This window comes from Hylobates moloch, unplaced genomic scaffold, assembly GCF_009828535.3.
Source record: "Hylobates moloch isolate HMO894 unplaced genomic scaffold, HMol_V3 SCAFFOLD_16, whole genome shotgun sequence".
Taxonomy (NCBI): domain Eukaryota; kingdom Metazoa; phylum Chordata; class Mammalia; order Primates; family Hylobatidae; genus Hylobates; species Hylobates moloch.
The window spans coordinates 31477848-31499414 of NW_026652291.1; the positions used below are offsets into that span (position 1 = coordinate 31477848).

Genomic DNA, 21567 nt, shown 5'->3' on the forward strand with positions numbered 1-21567 from the left:
GGTGTTCCACCCGCAGCCTCTCAAAGTGCTGGGATTACAGGCATGAGCCACCACGCCCGGCCTGTAAACATTTCAAAACATCATGTTGTACACCATAAACAAATTTTTTTTTTTTGGAGATGGAGTCTCTGTCACCCAGGCTGGAGTGTAGTGGTACGATCTGGGCTCGGTGCAACCTCCGCTTCCTGGGTTCAAGCGATTCTTCTGCCTCAGCCTCCCGCATAGCTGGGACTACAGGCACGTGCCACCACACCTGGCTAATTTTTGTATTTTTGGTAGAGACGGGGTTTCACCATATTGGCCAGGCTGGTCTTGAACTCCTGACCTCGCTGATCTGCTGGCCTTGGCCTCCCAAAGTGCTGGGATTACAGGTGTGAGCCACTGTGCCTGGCAACAATTTTTATTTGTCAATAAATTTGTTTTTAAATTAAAAATTAAAAAATTGAGGTGACAGTTGCAAAGCTCTGTAAGTATTCTAAAATTCACTGAATTATACATTTAAATACATGAAATGTATGCTAGTGAATAAAGCTAAAAATTTAAAAGAATTACTTAAGGAAATTGAAGTAATATTATACACATTATACTAGCAAAAAATAATACAAAATAGTGTTTTGATGGTTTCAAAGGATTGTGGCCAATTAGGTACACTCACATGTTGCTGATATTATAAAACTATTTTTTATGGAAAACAAACTAGCAACATATACACCATAAAACTTGATTTCTTTTGGGCTAGCAATTCTGTCTCCCCAGTGGAAATAACCCAAAAAGAAGTGAAGTAATTTTTATACAGTTGCTCATCCCAACTTCAGACCAGACACTCTCCCTATTTCATGCCCCCTAACCTCAGATGAGTGCTCTCTTCACCCCTCAAAGACAGAGTGTCACAATGGGACTGCACCCTGTCTCAAGAGGGCTAACAACTTCTCTTGGTAGCAGTCAAGGCTCTCTTCCTCTGTGGCTCACTCTTGCCTCTATCATGAAATCCAAAATGTAGAGGACCACAGCACGGACCAGGAAATGCAAAACATGGAAGGACACCTGATTAAGGGGTCCATGTGGTTCAGTGTACCCGGGTAAAAGACGAAACAGAGAATTGATGCAGAAGCTTCTGTAAGAATACATTTGCTTCTGCTTGTGTGCCACCTCCCACGTATTCCTTAAAAGCAGTGCAGCCATAGACACTGGCCAGACCAAGGGCACTTAAACACAGCTAGTAGGAAAAATGGAAATAAGTTCTCTGAGATATAGGAAAAAAATCTACTTTTTTCTCCTTTCACTCACCACTCAACACTTCTAAAAACAGATGTGGAGGGGTATTTCCCCATACACCAACCAAGCAATTCTGCAGAGGACATCAACTGGGTGTCCCCTAATTCCATTCAGTTCAACTGTGACACTATTTACCTGGGTATAGTGTCAGGTCCCACAGATTAAAGGCTCAGTCCCACAAGACTGCACCTACTTCAGATGCCAAACTCAAGCCCTAGGTTATGGTCTGTGCTTCCGACAAACTGGCTATAAATCAGGGTCCTCACTCTACCCTCTCCTTTGGTTTAATTTGCTAGAGCACCTCACAGAAGTCAAAGAAATACTTTACTTACATTTACTGTTTATTATAAAGGATATTACAAAGGATATAGATGAATAGCCAAATAAAATAATAAAAAATTTTTTTTAAAAGACAAAAAAAGAACAAAAATTTAAAAAAAAAATGAACAGCCAAATAGAAGAGATGCATGGGGTAAGGTATATGGGAAAAAGCGCAGAGTTTCCACACCCTCTCCAGGTGCACCACCCTACAGGAATCACCATGTGTTCAGCTATTTGGAAACTCCTCAACCAGGTCCTTTTGGGTTTTGATGAAGGCGTCATTATATAGACATGATTGATTAAACCACTGGCCATTGGTGATAAACTCAACCTTCACCTGCTGTCCCCTACCTGGAGGTAAGGTGGTAGGAATAAAAGTTCCAACCCTCTGATCATATGGTTGGTTGCCTTGGTAACCAGCCCCCATCCTGAGGCTATCCAGGAGCCCCCAACCACTTGTCATCTCATTAGAATACAAAAAGACACCTTGGAGATTCCAAGGGCTTTAGGAATTGTGTGCCAGCAAAGAGCAAGAAGACCAAATATTTCCTATTATAAATCACAATATCACACAAGTAATTCCCTATAGCTAAACAAATGATGTCAACAGAACAGAATGTTATTAACCACCAAAATAATAACATTTGAACTAGTTTGTCCATATAGTCACTTAAAGAATATGAAAGCACACCTATAAACCCACCACTTTGGGAGGCTGAGGCAGGAGGATCGCTTGAGGCCAGGACTTTGAGACCAGCCTGGCCAACATCGTAAGACACTCCTCTCTATCAAATGAAAATAAAAATTTTTAAAATAATAAAAAAGAATATGAAAGCCAAGTTGTATATGCACATTAAGGATAATCATGTAAAGTACTGTGTACACATAATGATTAATTTTAGTTGTGAATTTGGAATGATATAAAATCTCAATTATTTAATGTTTGTTAGACTCCCTTTTCCCTTTTAAAGCTGCTTAAGAGGTCTAGTGTGGTGGCTCATGTCTGTAATCCCTGCACTCTGGGAGGCCAAGGCGGGCAGATCACCTGAGGTCAGGAGTTTGAGACCAACCCAGCCAACGTGGCAAAACCCTGTCTCTACTAAAAATACAAAAATTAGCTGGGCATGGTGCACGCCTGTAATCCCAGCTACTCAGGAGACTGAGGCAGGAGAATCACTTGAACCCGGAAGGCAGAGGTGGCAGTGAGCCGAGATTGTGCCACTGCACAGAGCAAGACTCTCTTGAACCCGGAAGGCAGGGGTGGCAGTGAGCCGAGATTGTGCCACTGCACAGAGCAAGACTCTATCTCAAAAAAAAGTTACTTAAGGTTTTTCTATTTTTTAGAGTTGGGGTCTTGCTTTGCTGCCCAAGCTGGACTTGAACTCCTGGCTTCAAGCCATCCTCCCACCTCAAGTCTCCCAAGTAGCTGGAATTATAGACCCAAGCCACCATGCCTAGCCGATTCTTTTTTTTTTTTCTCTGAGACGGAGTCTCTCTCTGTCGCCCAGGCTGGAGTGCGGTGGAATGGCACAATCTCAGCTCACTGCAACCTCCGCCTCCCCGGCTCAAGCGATTCTCCTGTCTCAGCCTCCCGAGTAGCTGGGATAACAGGCGTATGCCACCACGCCTGGCTAATTTTTATAGAGACAGTGTTTCACCATGTTGGCCAGGCTGGTCTCAAACTCCTGACCTCAAGTGATCTGCCCGCCTCGGCCTCCCAAAATGCTGGGATTACCTGCATGAGCCACCTTGCCCAGGCTGATTTTTTTTTTTAAAGGAATGATGCATAGAGAATGTCTAGTGAAATATCCCAAACTGATTTTTCTTCCTTCCTTTATGCAATTAACATTTAATAAACATTATGCTAGTCGCTGGAGATAGTGATAAATACGAACTTTGTTTTCATAAACTTTTTTTTTTTTTTTGAGGCATAGTCTCACTCTGTTGCCCAGGCTGGAGTGCAGTGGCACGATCACAGCTCACTACAGCTTCGACCTCCTGGGCTCAAGTGATCCTCCCACCTCAGCCTCCAGAGTGGCTGGTGCACCTTAACACTCACCTAATTTCCTTTTTTTGGTATTGATGGCATCTTTCTATGCTGCCCAGGATCGTTTCAAACTCCTGGGGACAAGTGATCCTCCCACCTCAGCCTCCAGAGTGGCTAGTGCACCTTAACACTCACCTAATTTCCTTTTTTTGGTATTGATGGCATCTTTCTATGTTGCCCAGGATGGTTTCAAACTCTTGGGGTCAAGTGATCCTCCTGCCTCAGCCTCCCAATGTGCTGGGATTATAAGTATGAGCCATGGCACCCAGCCCATAAGCTTACTTTTTATTAAGGAAGACAGATAATCTAATAACTACACAAACGTAATTATTACTTTCAATTGGGATAAATGCTGAATGTCAAGAGGAAAATATAAAAGAGAGGTCTGGACTAGTCTGAGGGTTCAGGGTGATTTACCAAAGGAAATCTCTTTAAAGCAGGCATCTAGGGAATAACAGGGATTACCAGGTAAAGGGAAAGGAGTGGGAAGAGGCTTTTAGATAGAGGGCCAACATGTATGAAGGCTTGCTTTAATATGTACCTAGGACTCTGTTTTAACCAGGTATGGTGAAATGATAGATACGAAGACAACTGCCTTGAAAGAAGAATTTCTTACACTTGCCAAGAGGGGAGGGCACAATATGCCAAGAAGGGTCGCATGGGGAAGCACAAGAGTTGGTCAAGAGGGCAAAGGAGCAAGGAAGAGCACGACCCAGAGTCTTTTTTTTTTTTTTTTTTTTAAGGAAGAAGTATCTTTGGTTTCCACAGGAAAGAACAGGCAAAGCAGAGTAGGTGACCTTGAGTATATTACATGACAGCTTTAATAATGTCAGAGGGCTCTGATATACAGGGGTGGTTCTTAAGTTGTGCAGCATCTGGCCCTGAGGTGATTTAAGGCAGGGGAGTGTGAGTTAGATAGAGGAGGAGTTTAGGGATATGGGCTTTGGATTGGTTGGTTTGTATATGAACGGCAAGACTCAAATGCAAGTTGTTATCTCTAAAAATAAGCAAATCCTGCCAGGGACAGTTACTCTAGGATTCACAAGCCCCCTAAGATGTCAAAACATCCTAAAATACACTAAATTAAAAACATGATTCATACAAAGATTAAGCAGAAGGGGGCACTGATGTGTTACAAAAGACAGACATCCACTGAGGCAACAGTGTGAGGGTAATTGGCAGGCTTCTCTGAGCCTTGACAGGGAAAGGAGTCAGGTTATGTAGCTTCTTTTTTCTTTTTGAGACAGAGTCTTGCTCTGTTGCCCAGGCTGGAGTGCAGTGGCGTGATCTCGGCTCACTGCAACCTCCGCCTCCCGGGCTCAAGCAATTCTCCTGCCTCAGCCTCCCAAGTAGCTGGGACTACAGGCATGTGCCACCACGCCTGGCTGATTTTTTTGTATTTTTAGTAGACATGGGGTTTCACCATGTTGGCCAGGCTGGTGTCAAACTCCTGACCTCAGGTTATCCACCCACCTCGGCCTCCCAAAGTGCTGGGATTACAAGCGTGAGCCACCGCGCCTAGCCCAGGTTATGTAGCTTCTTAGACCATGTCAAGGCTGATTGGTCTCAATTCCAAAACTAATGGGAAGCCATTAAACCACTTTAAGCAAGGTGACACAATTAGTTGCTGTTATAAAAAGAATCACTCTGGCTGCAGTGTGAAAAATGGCTTAAAGGGGCAAAGTGTGTATGCAAGGGTACCTACCCTATTAGGAAAGAAACAATGGTGATTCAGACTAGGTAGACTTCCCTGGAATTACTAAGACATGGACTGAATTGAGAGGTATTTAGGAGGTGGGATCCACAGGACCTGGTAGAGGCAAAATTCTCAAGACTGTGCTTTCTAGCATGAAATGAGTAAGTAGACAAAATATTTACTTCCCTGGAGGAAAAAGAGGTTTTTTGGTTTTGTTTTTGAAGTTGGGAGTGTTTGAAGTGAAGATCATTAATTCAATTTATATTATAATCCTAGTTGTTCCATCATTTTTCCTCCCCTAAAATCTTTTTTTTTTAAAGACAGAAATTAATGAACACCCAAATAAGTAGAAAGACATCATGCATTCATGGATCAGTGTATTAGGATATTGTTTTCATCAGAATTCTCCAGAGAAACAGAACCAACAGGATACATACATATCTATGAAGAGATTTATTATAAGGTATTGGCTCATGCAGTTAGAGAGGCTGATAAGTCCCATTATCTGCCATCTGCAAGCTGAAGACTCAGAAAAGCCAGCAGTGTGGTTCCAATGAATGAGAGCAGGTAAGCTGACAGTAGAGATTCTAGTCCAGGTCTGAAGGCCTGAGAACCAGGAACTCCAAGGACAAGAGAAGAATGATGTTCCAGCTTAAGCAGTCAGAGTTAGTTCAACCTTCTTCTTCTTCTTCTTCTTCTTTTTTTTTTTTTTTTTTGAGACAGAGTCTTGCTGTCACACAGGCTGGAGCGCAATGCCACGATCTTGGCTTACTGCAATCTCCACCTCCTGGGTTCAAGCAATTCTCTTGCCTCAGCTTCTTGAGTAGCTGGGATTACAGGTGCCTGCCACCACACCCAGCTAATTTTTGTATTCTTAGTAGAGACGGGGTTTCACCACGTTGGCCAGGCTGGTCCTGAACGTCTGACCTCAGGGATCTGCCCGCCTCAGCCTCCCAAAGTGCTGGGATTACAGGTGTGAGACACCGTGCCCAGCAACCTTCTTCTACATTTTGTTCTCCTTAGGTCCTCAATGGACTGGATGATGCCCACCCACATTAGAGAAGGACATCTGCTTTATTCAGTCCACCAATCCAAAAGCTAATCTCTTCTAGAAACACCCTTGCAGACACACCCAGAAATAACGTTTAACCAGCTATTTAGACATCCCATGGCCTAGTTAAGTGGACACATAAAATGAACCATCACAGAAGCCAATACTCCCCAAATTGATCTACAGACTCAAAGCAATCCCTATCAAAATCTGTACAGAAACTGACAAGCTGGTTCTAAAGTTCATATGAAAATTCATGGGACCCAGAAGAGCCAAAACAATCTTAATAAAGAAAAACAGGCCAGGCCAGGGTGGCTCACACCTGTAATCCCAGCACTTTGGGAGGCTGAGGCGGGCAGATCACGAGGTCAGGAGATCAAGACCATCCTGGCCAACATGGTGAAACCCTGTCTCTACTAAAATACAAAAAAATTGTTCAGGCATAGTAGCTCACGCCTGTAATCCCAGCACTTTCAGAGGCCAAGGTGGGTGGATCACCTGAAGGTCAGGAGTTCAAGACCCACCTGGCCAACATGGTGAAACCCTGTCTCTGCTAAAAATACAAAATATTAGCCAGGTGTGGTGGTGGGTGCCTGTAGTCCCAGCTACTCGGGAGGCTGAGGCAGGGGAATCACTTGAACCCGGGAAGTGGAGGTTGCAGTGAGCCGACATAGCGCCACTGCACTCCAGCCTGGGGACAGAGCAAGACTCCATCTCAAAAAAAAAGAAAAACAAATTGGAAGACTCACACTTGCTCATTTCAAAACTTATTACAAAGCTACAGTAATTAAGAGAACGAGGTACTAGCATGACAGATATACAGACTGACAGAACAGAGTTGAAGGTCCAGAAATAAACCCTCATATTTATGGTCAGTTGGTTTTCAACAAGAGTACTAAGACAAACCAATGAGGAAAGAATTATCTTTTCAACAAACAGTGCTGGTTCATGTCCCTTCGTGGTCACATATTTCTGGTCTCTCTCAAAAAAAAAAAAAGTGCTAACACGACTGTATATTCACTTGCAAAAGAATGAAGTTAGGTCAGGTGTGGTGGCTTGTACCTATTGTCGCAGTTACTTGGGAGTCTGAGACAGGAGAATCACTTGAGCCCAGGGAGTTTGAGATTGTAAAAAAGAATGAGTTGGGCCCTGTGATGGATAATTTTAGGTGTCAACTTGACTGGATAGAGGGATGCCTAGATGGCTTGTGAAGCATTGTTTCTGGGTATGTCCTTGACGGTGTTTTCAGAGGTAACTAGCATGTGAGTCTGTGGACTATGTGGCGAAGATCTGCCCTCAATGTGGGTGGGCACCATCCATTCAACAGGGAGCCCAGATGGAACAAAAAAGCAGGTGAAGGACAAATTCTCTCTCTCCTGCAAAGCAGGACACCCTTCTTCTCCTGCTCTCTGACATCAGAACTCCAGGTTCTTCAGTCTTTGGACTCTGAGACTGCACCCGTGGCTTCCTGGGCTCTCAGGCCTTGGGACTGATAAGTATACCAATGGCTTCCTTGGTTGTTGGGCCTTCCAGCTTGGATTGAGCCATGCTACCAGCTTCTCTGGTTCTCCAGTTTGCAGACAGCCTATCATAGGAACTCTCTCAGCTTCCATAATCTTGTGAGCCAATTCCTCTTATAAGTCCCCTCTCATATATATGTGTGTCCATGTCTGTGGGTGCACGCCTATGTGTGTGTTTGTGTTTCTGTCTCTCTAAAGAATCTTGATTAATACAGACTCCTTCCTCATACTCATACGTAGAGTTTAACCCAAAATGTATTACTGACTTAAATGTTAGAGCAAAACTATAAAACTCTTAGCAAAAAATATAGGACTAAATCTTCATAACCTTAAGTGAGGCAAAGCCTTCTTAGATATGAGTCTGAAAGTATTGAAAGTATAAGTGACAAAAAAAGAGATAAATTGGACTTTATCAAAATTAAAAACTTTTGTGCTTCAATGGATACTATCAAGAGAATAAAAAGACAACCTATAGCATAGAAGAAAATATTTACAGATCATATATCCAGCAAGAAGCTTATATCGAGAATATATAAACAACTCTTACAACTCAGTAATAAAAAGACAGATAATCCAACTTTTAAAATGCACAAGAGATCTGAACAGACATGTCTCCAAAAAAGACATGCAAATGACCAATAAGCACATAAAAACATGCTCAACATTATTAGCCATTAAGGAAATACAAAAGAAAACCACAATGAGATATCACTTTACATCAACTAGAATGGCTATAACCAAAAAGACAGATAATAACAAGCGTTAGTGAGGATGTGGAAAACTGGAACCTTCATACACTGATGGTGGGATTGGAAAATGGTAAAGCCACTTTGGAAAAGAGTTTGGTAGTTCCTCAAAAGGTTAAACATATACTTACTGTATGACCTAGTGATTTTACTCTTATGTATATACCCAAGAAAAACAAAAACACAGTCCACGTAAAAACATATACACAAATGTTCATAGCAGAAGTATTGCTAATAGCCAAGTTGTATAAACAACCCACATGTCCATCATCTGATGAACAGATAAGATACTGTATCCATACAGTGTAACATTATTCAGCAATAAAAAGAAGTATAAACTACAACATGATGAGCCTTGTAAACATATACTAAATGAAAGAAGCCAGACACAAAAGGTCACATATTATGCCAGGCACAGTAGCTCCCACCTATAATCCCAGCTACTCAGGAGGCTGAGGCAGGAGGATCCCTGGAATTCAAGACCAGCTTGGGCTGTCTCATAGCAAGAGGTGACCTTGGGTGGGGAAAAGCCTTCCTAGATATGAGTTGGCCAGGTGTGATGGCTCACACCTGTAATCCTAGCACTTTGAGAGGCTGATGTGCGTGGATCACCTGAAGTCAGGAGCTTGAGACCAGCCTGGCCAACATGGTGAAACCCCATATCTACTAAAGATACAAAAATTAGCTGGGTGTGATGGTGCACGCCTGTTAATCCCAGCTACTCGGGAGGTTGAGGCATGAGAATCTCTTGAATCCAGGAGGTGGAGGTTGCAGTGAGCTGAGATTGAGCCCCTGCACTCCAGCCTGGGGGATAGAGTGAAACTGTCTGCCAAAAAAAAAGAGCCTGAAAGTATGAGAGTATAAATGACAAAAGAAAAAACAGACCTCATCTCTAAATAAATAAATAAATGAGTTTATTCTTTGCAATGATTCATAAATAAACAATTTTAAAATTCTTTTTAAAAAAATTTTAATTAGCCGGGAATGGTGGCACACACCTATGGTCTCAGCTACTCAGGAGCTCTCAGCTGAGGCGAGAGGATTGCTTGAGCCCAGAAGGTCAAGGCAGCCGTGAGCTATGATTGCCCCACTGCATTCCAGCCTGGGCGACAGTGCAAGACTCTGTCTCTTAAAAACAACAAAAAAGAATAACATATTGTATGTTTTTATTTATATGAAATGGCCAGAATAGGCAAATCTATAGGAACAAAAAGTAGATTAGTGGTTGTACACAGCAGAGGGTGGGGTGAGGAGGGGAAATGGGGAATGAATGCTAATTATACCATAGGTTCAGGGTTTCTTCTGGGGATGATGAAAATGTTGTAAAACTGATGGTAATGACAGTTGCAGAATTCCGTGAATATACTAAAAACAATTTAATCGTACTCTGAGTAAATTGTATAGTGTGTGAATATAATAAAACTGTTAAATTTTTTAAGTATATAGAGACAGACGTAGTGGCTCACACCTGAAATTCCAGCACTTTGGAGGCCAAGATAAGAGTATAGATTGAGTCCAGGAGTTCAAGACCAACCTGGGCAATATGGCAAGACCCCATCTCTACAAAAAACAAAAAAAATTAGCCAGGCGTGGTGGTACATACCTGTGATCCCTGCTAGTTGGGAGGCTGAGATGGGAGGACTGCTTGAGCCCAGGAGGTCGAGGCTGCAGTGAGCTGTATTCACACCACTACACTCAGACTCAGCAATACAGATCTCATTTCAAAAAAGTTAAAAATTAATAAAATGAAGTACACAGTCCTTCACTCAGCTTGCCCCAGTAGTGACGTCTTAAATAGCTGCAGTATAATATCAAAAGCAGGACATTAACATTGGTACATTGCTGTTACCTAGACAGCAGATCAATAAGCGATCCTTTGTATGGGCACTCTTTCACTTCCTACTTTATACACTTCTGTTTCAACTATTTAGAATGTTAATAAAAATAGGCCAGGCACGGTGGCTCACACCTGTAATCCCAGCACTCTGGGAGGCTGAGGCGGGCGGATCACAAGGTCAGGAGATTGAGACCATCCTGGCTAACACGGTGAAAAGCCATCTCTACTAAAAATACAAAAAATTAGCCGGGCGTGGTGGCGGGCGCCTGTAGTCCCAGCTGCTTGGGAGGCTGAGGCAGGAGAATGGCGTGAACCGGGGAAGCAGAGCTTGTAGTGAGCCGAGATCACGCCACTGCGCTCCAGCCTGGGCAACAGAGCAAGACTCTGTCTCAAAAACAAACAGGCCGGGCGCGGTGGCTCACGCCTGTAATCCCAGCACTTTGGGAGGCCAAGACGGGCAGATCACGAGGTCAGGAGATCGAGATCATCCTGGCTAACACGGTGAAACCCCGTCTCTACTAAAAATACAAAAAATTAGCCGGGCGAGGTGGCGGGCGCCTGTAGTCCCAGCTACTCGGGAGGCTGAGGCAGGAGAATGGCGTGAACCCCGGGGGGCAGAGCCTGCAGTGAGCTGAGATCGCGCCACTGCACTCCAGCCTGGGCGACAGCGAGACTCTGTCTCAAAAAAAAGAAAAACAAACAAACAAACAACAACAAAAAAAGTTAATAAAAATAATAAAGTTGCTCATTTTTAAAAAATGTCTTCAATAATGAAAAAGATAATCAGCCTCTAAGTAACAAAAAAAAAGAACAGTTTGACACCAGGCTGGCCAATCCGGCGAGACCCCGTCTCTACTAAAAATACAAAAAATTAGCTGGGTGTGGTGGTGTATGCCTGCAATCCCAGCTACTCGGAAAGCTGAGGCAGGAGAATCACTTGAACCCAGGAGGCAGAGGTTGCAGTGAGCCAAGATAGTGCCACTGCACTCCAGCCTAGGCAACAGAGTGAGACTCCGTCCCCCCCCAAAAAAAAAAAAAGCCACTAAGTTTATAGTACTATGTTAAAACAGCAACAGGAAACTCATACAATGAAACAGTTAAACAAAACAGACACATGGGGCCAATTTCCCTGCTGCAGCAATCTGATTCCAAGCACTGAGACTTTTTTTTTTTGAGACAGGGTCTCACTCCATCACCCGAATGGAAGTGCAGTGACGCAATCATGGCTCAATGCAGCCTCAACCTCCCAGGCTCAAGCGATCTGCCCACATCAGCCTCTCAAGTAGCTAGGACTACAGGCACACACCACCACACCTGTCTAAATTTTTAATTTTTTGTTGAGACCGGGTCTCACTCTCTTGTCCAGGCTGGTCTTGAACTCCTGGGCTCAAGCAATCCTGCCTTGGCCTCCCAAAATGCTAGGATTACAGGCAAGAGCCACCACGCCCAGCCGAGACTCTTAATAGGAGGGGGTAAATTGACATAAAAAGTTGTGCTTGTCATGGCCGTAGGAAAAAGTTAGAAGAAGAGACTGTATGACCTCTGGGAGAAGTAAAGCAAGACGCCAGCTCATAGAGCCAAAGTCCCTGTCCTAATGGCTTCTTATCTGCAGTCTTCAGCAATATATACGTTTTCACTAAATCTTCTTTGTCTAGAAGTAGCATAAGTGAGTCTGTTCCTTTCAAAAACAGATCAACTACAGGGCTAAGCACAGTGGCTCATGCCTGTAATCCCAGCACTTCAAGGAGGCCAAAGTCAGAGGATTGCCTGAGCCCAGCAAAATCGAGACCAGCCTGGGCAACATAGCGAGACCTCATCTCTTAAAAAAAAGAAAAAGAAGCCGGGCGCAGTGGCTCATGCCTGTAATCCCAGCACTTTGGGAGGCCGAGGCAGGTGGATCACGAGGTCAGGAGATCGAGACCATCCTGGTTAACACGGTGAAATCCCATCTCTACTAAAAATACAAAAAATTAGCCGGGCGAGGTGGCAGGCGCCTGTAGTCCCAGCTACTCAGGAGGCTGACGCAGGAGAATGGTGTGAACCCCAGGGGGCAGAGCCTGCAGTAAGCAGTGAGCAGTGAGCAGCCTGCAGTGAGATCGTGCCACTGCACTCCAGCCTGGGTGACAGCGAGACTCCATCTCAAAAAAAAAGGAAAAAGAAAAAGAAAAGAAAAGGAGGAGGTCAACTAGAAATAAATAAAGATCTCATACACAGCCTCTCTTATAAAGTGGATCTGAAAGAATTTGCAATCTTATTTTACTATCTTCAAGCTTTATTTACTGAATTTGCAATCCTGTTTTACTATCTTCAAGCTTTATTTACTACTGGGAAGTAATCTGAACATTTGAAAGCACCTGAATCACATACATGTACTACTATTATCTGTTCCCTCTACAACATTCCTTAATTACACTAGTGAATAAAAACGAAGGCAATCTATAATTAAAAGGTATCAATATATAACTGCTCAAATATTTACCAATCTATAAGGGACTGCACAATAAGATTCAGATACAACAACATGAAAAATAATAAAATAAAGTTTTTTTCACCAAGTTACAACATCATGATTCTTACCATGTAAGGATCCACAGAAAGATAAAGAGTTTTAACTTGTACTTGTCCTTCATTAATATCATCTGGTAAATAAACTTCTTCCATTCGGAAATTCTCTGCCATTGGATTACCATTTTTTCCTAAAATATTAGGCAAAAATATAAAGTAAAAAAAAGCCACTTTACTATATACTATTATTATTATTATTATTATTATTATTTGAGACAGAGTCTTGCTCTATCGCCCAGGCTGGAGTGCAGTGGCGCGATCTCGGCGTACTGCAACCTGTGCCTCCTGGGTTCAAGTGATTCTCCTGACTCAGCCTCCCGAGTAGCTGGGATTATAGGCGTGCACCACCATGCCCGGCTACTTTTTAATATTTTTAGTAGAGATGGGGTTTCACCATGCTGGCCAGGCTGGTCTCGAATTCCTGACCTCATGATCTGCCCACCTTGGCCTCCCAAATTGGTGGGATATACTTATTATTCTTTAAAGGGTCACTCTAGGATACAGAGCAGTTCCTTTTAAAACAGGTACAAGGGGCCAGGCACGGTGGCTCATGCCTGTAACCCCAGCACTTTGGGAGGCTGAAACAGGTGGATCACGAGGTCAGGAGTTTGAGACCAGCCTGGCCAACATGGTGAAACCTTGATTCTACCAAAAATACAAAAATTAGCCAGGCGTGGTGGTGGCGCACGCCTGTAGTCCCAGCTATTTGGGAGGCTGAGGCAGAAGAATTGCTTGAACCCAGGAGGTGGAAGTTGCACTGAGCCAAGATTGTGCCACTGCACTCCAGCCTGGATGACAGAGCGAGACTCCATCTCAAAAAAAAAAAAAAAAACCAGGCACAAGTAAATCTATATTGTTTTGTAATTCTTCTGTAACTATAGAAATGACTCAGTATGTATTTCCTTTTTTTTTTTTTAGAGACAAGGTCATACTCTGTCACCCAGGATGGAGTGCGGCTAAACTTTCCTTCCTCATTTTAAGAAGCAAATAGAAACTTAAATGAATACAAAAGTAATAATAATAAAGTCTGAAAAACTGGAAAATTAAAAAATTTGAGGCATGAGAAAAACTTATAAGGAAAGGTCATCATTATAGAAACTTAAACGAATATAAAAGTAATAATAATAAAGTCTGAAAAAATAGGAACTAGGAAATTAGAAAAATTTGAGGTATGAGAAAAATTCGTAAGAAGGAAAGGTTACCACTAGAAGGTACTCATATTCAGATATGTTCATTTATTTTTTTATTTTTTATTTTTTTTGAGACAGAGTCTCGCTCTGTCGCCCATGCTGGAGTGCAGTGGCGCAATCTCGGCTCACTGCAAGCTCCGCCTCCTGGGTTCACGCCATTCTCCTGCCTCAGCCTCTACGAGTAGCTGGGACTACAGGCGCCCGCCACCACGCCCGGTTAATTTTTTTGTATTTTTAGTAGAGACGGGGTTTCACCGTGGTCTCGATCTCCTGACCTCGGGATCCGCCCGCCTCGGCCTCCCAAAGTGCTGGGATTACAAGCGTGAGCCACCGCGCCCGGCGAGCGCGCCGAGGCCCTGACGACGACGCCGCCGCCGCCGCCGGGCAGATATGTTTAATGCAAATTTACTCTTCATAGAATTATTAAATTTATAAGGTGGAAATAGTACATAAAGATCTTAATCTAACTGCTCATTTTACCAAAATTGAGTTCAAAAAAGTTAAGTGACTTCCTCAAGTGGGCAGCAGTGACCCAAATCTCTCAGGTTCTTTCCATACCTGTTTTTATGATGCAGTTTACATGTCAGCACTGATATGTTACTACATTTCACATAAAAAATAAAAGCAAATTTTAAGGACCAATAATAACATACTCTAAAGAAACAAAAGCCACATATATTTGTAATGTAAGCTTTCAGATGTTATGATTACAAAATACCTTATTTCATCAACAAATGCCTGGATAAATTATCACTTGAAAAGTTTTTTAAACAAGACTGTTTAAAAATGGTCTTGATAAGCTAACACTTGAAAATTATTACATCGTTTAAAGAGTTTCTTCTAGTATCTTTACTAGTGTCAATATCTTACTACCTTAATTTACCACATGAACATCACGTTAGTTTTTATTCCTCCATTTGCATTAATACTTATCAAAGATCACAGTTGTTCATTCATCACAAATACATACCAGGTCGAGAATTCAATACCACTCTTTGAACAATCATCGCTCTGGTTGGGCAGTGGTTTCACAAGATTTCTGTATAAAATACTCCTATAAATAGAAAAATTTTTAAATCACAAGATTTGAAGTATTCAACAATTTAAAAATAATAAAGAAGTCCATTTGTGTTTCCCAGTGCAGAGGGAGAAAAATCACATTTAGGATCCAAAAAAATAAACTCTCCTGTCAGAGTCTGCCTCCTAAAGCAAATATATGAAGAAAGACTAAATCTAGTTAGAATTTTTAACTAATAGGAACAAGTTCATTGAAGATTAAGTGGGACAAAATGTTTGTTTATTTATTTATTTACTTTGAAGACGGAGTCTCGCTCTGTTGCCCAGTCTGGAGTGCAGTGGTGTGATCTCTGCTGACTGCAAGCTCTGCCTCCTAGGTTCCTGCCATTCTCCTGCCTCAGCCTCCCGAGTAGATGGGACTATAGGCACCCGTCACCACGCCCAGCTAATTTTTTTGTAGTTTTAGTAGAGACGGGGTTTCACCGTGTTAGCCAGGATGGTCTCGATCTCCTGACCTTGTGATCTGCCCGCCTCGGGCTCCCAGTGTTGGGATTACAGGTGTGAGCCACTGCAACCGGCCCAAGTGGGGCAAAATGTTTTTGGTCTCAGATAATTCAAGCTCATTCATCTTCAAGCACACCCTCATGATTAAGCCTCCTATGGCTCGATTAAAAGAAAACAACACAAGGCTGGTCCAAAGGTAGTGAGTTAGCTCAACTGATTGTTCACAGTCAGTTACAGGCCAAACCCCTTGTTCTACTCTTTCCCCCTTCTCAATACTGCACTTGTTTTTAAATAAAGACTAGAAAAAAACATAAAACAAACAACATGATCTATTCCTCCAGAGATAGCAGTTAATCTAGTGGCAAAATAAAAACACTAACTGCAGCTGGGCGTGGTGGCTCACACCTGTAATCCCAACACTTTGGGAGGCCGAGGCGGGTGGATCATAAGGTCAAGAGTTCGAGACCATCCTGCCTAACATGGTGAAACCCCGTCTCTACTAAAATACAAAAAAATAAGCCGGGCATGGTAGCGCGCGCCTGTAGTCCCAGCTACTGCAGAGGCTGACGCAGGAGAATGGCGTGGACCCGGGAAGCAGAGCTTGTGGTGAGCCGAGATCGCGCCACTGCACTCCAGCCTGGGCGACAGAGCAAGATTCTGTCTCAAAAAAAAAAAAAAAACAAAAAAAACACCAAAAAAAACCCCAAAAAACACTAACTGCTTAATTGACATGTAATCAAATTTTTTTTTTTTTTGGAGTGGGGGACAGAATCTTGCTCTGGGTGAGTCAGTGAGGGAGTGGTGAGGGAATGTGAAAGCCTAGGACATTACTGTAGGCTACTTAGACTTTATTAACACTATACACTTAGACTACACTAAATTTTTTTTTTTTTTTGAAACAGAGTCTTGCTCTGTCGCCTAGGCTGGAGTGCAGTGGTGCAATCTCAGCTCACTGCAACCTCCGCCTCCCAGATTCAAGCGATTCTCCTGCCTCAGCCTCCCAAGTAGCTGGGATTACAGGTGCGTGCCACCATGCCCGCCTCATTTTTGTATTTTTAGTAGAGACGGGGTTTCACCATGTTGGTCAGGCTGGTCTCGAACTCCTGACCTCATGATCCACCCGCCTTGACCTCCCAAAGTGCTGGGATTACAGGCATGAGCCACCGTGCCCGGCCCCACTAAATTTCTTAAAAAATAAAGTAATACTCCGGGCGTGGTGGCTCGTGCCTGTAATCCCAGCACTTTGGGAGGCTGAGGCAGGTGGATCATTTAAGGTCAGGAGTTCACAACCAGTCTGGCCAACGTGGTGAAACCCTGTCTCTACTAAACATACAAAAATCAGCCGGGCATGGTGGTGCATGCCTGTAATCCCAGCTACTCAGAGGCTGGGCAGGAGAATCGCTTGAACTCAGGAGGCAGAGGTTGTGGTGAGCTGAGATCCCGCCACTGTACTCCAGTCTAGGTGACAGAGTGAGACCCTGTCCCAATAAATAAATAAATAAATAAATAAATAAATAAATAAATAAATAAATAAAAATAAAGTAATTGCACTATAATGGTCTCATGACTATGACATCACCAGGCAAGAGGAGTTTTTCAATTCCATTATAATGTTATGAGAGGCTCATCGTCTGTCATTGTCTGAACTATCATTATGTGGCAAATGATTGTATAATCTCACTGGTTGTGACAGAACAGCTAGTTGCCCTCAGTGACTATCCTCTCCTTCTGGACACTATGTTGCCTAGCTAAAAGACTACATTTTCCAACTTCCCCTTGAAGCAAAACCCAGCCATCACAGATTTAAACATAAACACTATGCCATTATTACACCTAACAGAAGTAATAGTACTGGTAATTCCTTCTCACCATCTAATGCCTAGTGCATATTCAAATTTCCTGATGTTTCAGGATGTTCAAAGATGTCTTTTTACAGTTGGTTTCAAAGATGTTTCAAAGATGTCTTTTTACAGTTGGTTCATTAAAATCAGAATTCAAGGTCCACGTACTACAGTTTGAGTCTCCCTTCCCTGTTTAGTTCATGCCCTTGATTTGTTTCTTCATTACTTTGCCTGTAGAATGTTCTTTGATTGCTTCCTCATGGTGTCATTTACCATCACAAGGTAAATGACTAGCTTTTAAAGAAAGAAGGAAATGTTTCTTCTATCTCCTCCCCTTATCCATGACTGCTAGTTACATCCAGAGGCTTGATTACTTCAGGTTCAATTTTTCAGGCAAGAATCTTTAAGGGTGGTGCCACATCCATTCATCACACCAAGAGGTCCATAATGTCATGTAAGGCTACATATGTTTTAAAAAGGAAACTTTCGCCGGGCGCGGTGGCTCACGCTTGTAATCCCAGCACTTTGGGAGGCCGAGGCGGGCGGATCACAAGGTCAGGAGATGGAGACCACGGTGAAACCCCGTCTCTACTAAAAATACAAAAAATTAGCCGGGCGTGGTGGCGGGCGCCTGTAGTCCCAGCTACTCGGAGAGGCTGAGGCAGGAGAATGGCATGAACCCGGAAGGCGGAGCTTGCAGTGAGCCGAGATTGTGCCACTGCACTCCAGCCTGGGCGACAGAGCGAGACTCCGTCTCAAAAAAAAAAAAAAAGAAACTTTCTACAGAATCACCATATGTGTCAATTATATAAGGATTAAAAAGCCAAAGTTTTCCAAATTAAGTGGGTCTAAAAGTCCTTAAGTAGTAATAGAACCATAATGGCTAAATTTTCAAAGCAGTCTTTCCAAATGAAATATCATATTTGCCCTCTTCTCTTACTGTCAATAGTATGCTTTATTTCTTTAACATATTAATATGTATATTATAGATTTGCCCAAACACTGGTTATCAGCATGAAAAATATACTATTAAAGTTCTCTCACTCTGTATTAAATTAGAAACTTTTCAAGTGTCAAATACTATAATTAATATAGGATAATTGTATGATATCCCTCAATAGTACCAAAAAAACACACATTTCAAATATAGATAACTTGGCTGGGCACGGTGGCTCACACCTGTAATCCTAGCACTTTGGGAGGCTGAGGCAGGTGGATCACTTGAGGTCAGGAGTTTGAGATCAGCCTGGCCAACATGGTGAAACTCTGCCCTACTAAAAATACAAAAATTAACTGGGCGTGGTGGCGGGTGCCTGTAATCCCAGCTACTCTGTAGGCTGAGGCAGGAGAATCACTTGAACCTGGGAGGTGGAGGTTGCAGTGAGCCGAAACTGATCCATTGCACTCAAGCCTGGGGGACAAGAGCGAAACTTTGTCTCAAAATAAATAAATAAATAATAAGAATAAATAAAATATAGATAACTGGATTTAGTCATAAAATTAACAGCTAAAATAAGACACATCAAGTTCCAAGATCTGAAAGAAGGGTAGATTGTTAAATTCATCCCAAGTAGGGGAAAAAAACTCAGCAAATTCTATTTGCCTGGGATACTACTCCTACTTGGTGCTAATATTCCAAAATAATAACAGATGAATTTGCTCCAATGTGATGATAAAGAGTGTGTTGAGTGTTTACCTTGCAGCCTGGTAAAAGGGAAAGGTCATTTAAGTAGGAAGAACAGAGTACTCCTCCTGCTTCTAACCAGGTGGGAACTTGGAAAAAGTCCCTTTTCTCAACCTGTTTCCTTAATATTCCTAAATGCTAGGAACTGAGCAAAGACTCATTCACTAGCCTGTTTAAACCACCTCCCCACCCCCACACCCAAAAAACTGTGAGGTTGGTAATATCATCCTCTCAATTTTATAGATGAGAAAAGGGGCCGGGTGTGGTGGCTCAGGCCTGTAATCCCAGCACTTTGGGAAGCTGAGGTGGGCAGATCACCTGAGGTCAGGAGTTTGAGACCAGCTCGGACAAAATGGCGAAACCCCATCTCTACTAAAAATACAAAAATTAGCCCAGCGTGGTGGCGGGCGCCTGTAATCCCAGCTACTCTGGAGGCTGAGGCTGGAGAATCGCTTTAAACCGGGAGGTGGAGGTTGCAGTGAGCCGAGATCACGCCATTGCACTCCAGCCTGGGCGACAAGTGCAAAACTCCGTCTCAAAAAAAAAGAAAAAAGAGGTACAGAAAGATAGAATAATTCGCCCAGGGTCGCACAACTTGTAATAACGCTAGAACCCATACTCCAACGCGGCACCTACTATTTCCATCACATGAGCTTCCTAATACCTTTTAATACCCTTATTTCATGCGATTATTCTGCCACTAGCAACCCTGTTGACCATGCCTTGTTATAAAACGTGTCTTCCTGGGCCCAGAGCCGTGGCTCACACCTGTAATTCCAGCACTTTGGGAGGCTGAGGTGGGAGGATCACTTGAGGCCAGGAATTCGAGACCAGTCTGGCCAACATGGCAAAACCCTGCTCTACTAAAAATACAAAAATTAGGCGTGGTGGTGGGCGCATATAGTCCCAGCTACACGGGAGGCTGAGGCTGGAGAACTGCCTGAGCCCAGGAGGTTGAGGTTGCAGTGAGCCTAGATCCAGCCAGGACACTCCAGCCTGGGCAACAGAGCGAGACTTTGTCTCAAAAAACAAACAAACCAACCATGTGTCTTTCTGGATCTCTCTGCCAGTCTTCTCCTCCCCTTCCGGTTTTCTGGTCTCCTCCTTCCCCTCCCAAAGTCTTGCATGTGGAGATTCCTATCTTGCTCTTCCCTTTCTCGGGGACCTCCCTGAGCCCTGTGGCTCCTCCTACCAACCACTTTAAATGGAAATAATAATAATTTGCGTCTCTAGCCCAGAATTTCAAACTAACTGCCCAGCTTGTAAGCGCTAAGAGGATAAGGACTTGTCTGCTTTGTTCAATGTGAGTCCAGGCCGGGCGCGGTGGCTCACGCCTGCAATCCCAGCACTCTGAGAGGCCAAGGCAGGCAGATCACGAGGTCAGGAGATCAAGACCATCCTAGCTAACACAGTGAAATCTCTTCTCTACCAAAAATACAAAAAATTATCCGGGCGTAGTAGTAATCTCAGCTACTCGGGAGGCTGAGGCAGGAGAATCGCTTGAACCCGAGAGGCGGAGGCTGCAGTGAGCCGAGATCGCGCCACTGCACTCCAACCTGGGCGACAGACAGAGCGAGACTCCGTTACACACACAAAAAAATGTAAGTCCAATCCCCTAAGCCCGGCACATGGTAGGTGCTCAACAAATCTGTGTTAAATGAAAGTTCCAGAGGCACCTCAAACACAATTACGTCAAAACCTCAGGCTGCTTTCCCCCAATAATTAAAAAAAAAACAACCCAAAACCTGCTTCTGCTTCTCGAGCATTCCCTATCTCAGTGTTCCGGGCAATAACGCCAGTGTCCCCGGTAGCTCCGGGAGGACGCCTGGAAGTCACCCTGGTTGAGAGTCTTCTCCCTCACCGCTGGGGCCCGAAGCAGCTTCTGGAGCCTCAGTCGCGGCAGCCGCTCGCGCGTCACTGACCGTCGTGGAGCCCGGGTGAACGAAATCTCGCGTGATTTGCCGGAAAGAGGCTGTACTGCACGACCCCAGCTCGCCCCCAGGCCTCGGCCCTCTGACCGCAGTACGCAGGCGCGCGACTAGGCCCGGCTCCGCGCCCCCTCCCCTCCCAGGGGCGGGGTTCGGAAGCTTAGGGACGATTCCTGGGCGCCCCACGTTTCCGGGAGAAGCAAGGGAAATGCGGAACGTCAGGGGAGAGTTACTAGGCTGGGCAAAGTGCATTAATAACTTAACCGAGATTGGTTCCTTGTGGCCGCCCCTACTGCCTTGACCCAAAGAGCAAATCTTGCAACCTTGACCAGTGAGTTCACGTTT

At 43.7% G+C, this 21567-nt stretch overlaps 2 protein-coding genes across 6 annotated transcripts in view; both read right to left on the reverse strand.

Annotated features, from left to right (window-relative positions):
* The window catches only part of PTGR2 (prostaglandin reductase 2), a 34582-nt gene extending 13284 nt beyond the window's left edge, over positions 1–21298 (reverse strand). For 2 of the 5 annotated variants that reach the window (XM_032180281.2, XM_032180279.2), the window contains exons 1-3: positions 21156–21298; positions 15219–15302; positions 13071–13189 (exon numbers count right to left, since the gene is read on the reverse strand). In XM_032180281.2, coding sequence (XP_032036172.1) covers positions 13071–13189; positions 15219–15255 — 156 coding nt within the window. In that variant the 5' untranslated portion in view covers positions 15256–15302; positions 21156–21298. Of the gene's footprint in view, positions 1–10259; positions 10455–13070; positions 13190–15218; positions 15303–21039 lie in introns of all 5 variants that reach the window. The other 3 variants (XM_032180282.2, XM_032180280.2, XR_009210193.1) reach the window with 2 other exon arrangements.
* LOC131381425 (putative uncharacterized protein CCDC28A-AS1) lies at positions 17644–19026 on the reverse strand (the record flags this gene model as incomplete). Its single annotated transcript, XM_058429342.1, has 2 exons — positions 17644–18266; positions 18949–19026. Coding segments are annotated over 2 exons (231 nt in total), but the record flags the coding sequence as incomplete, so codon positions are not given.
* Positions 21299–21567: the final 269 nt, after the last annotated feature.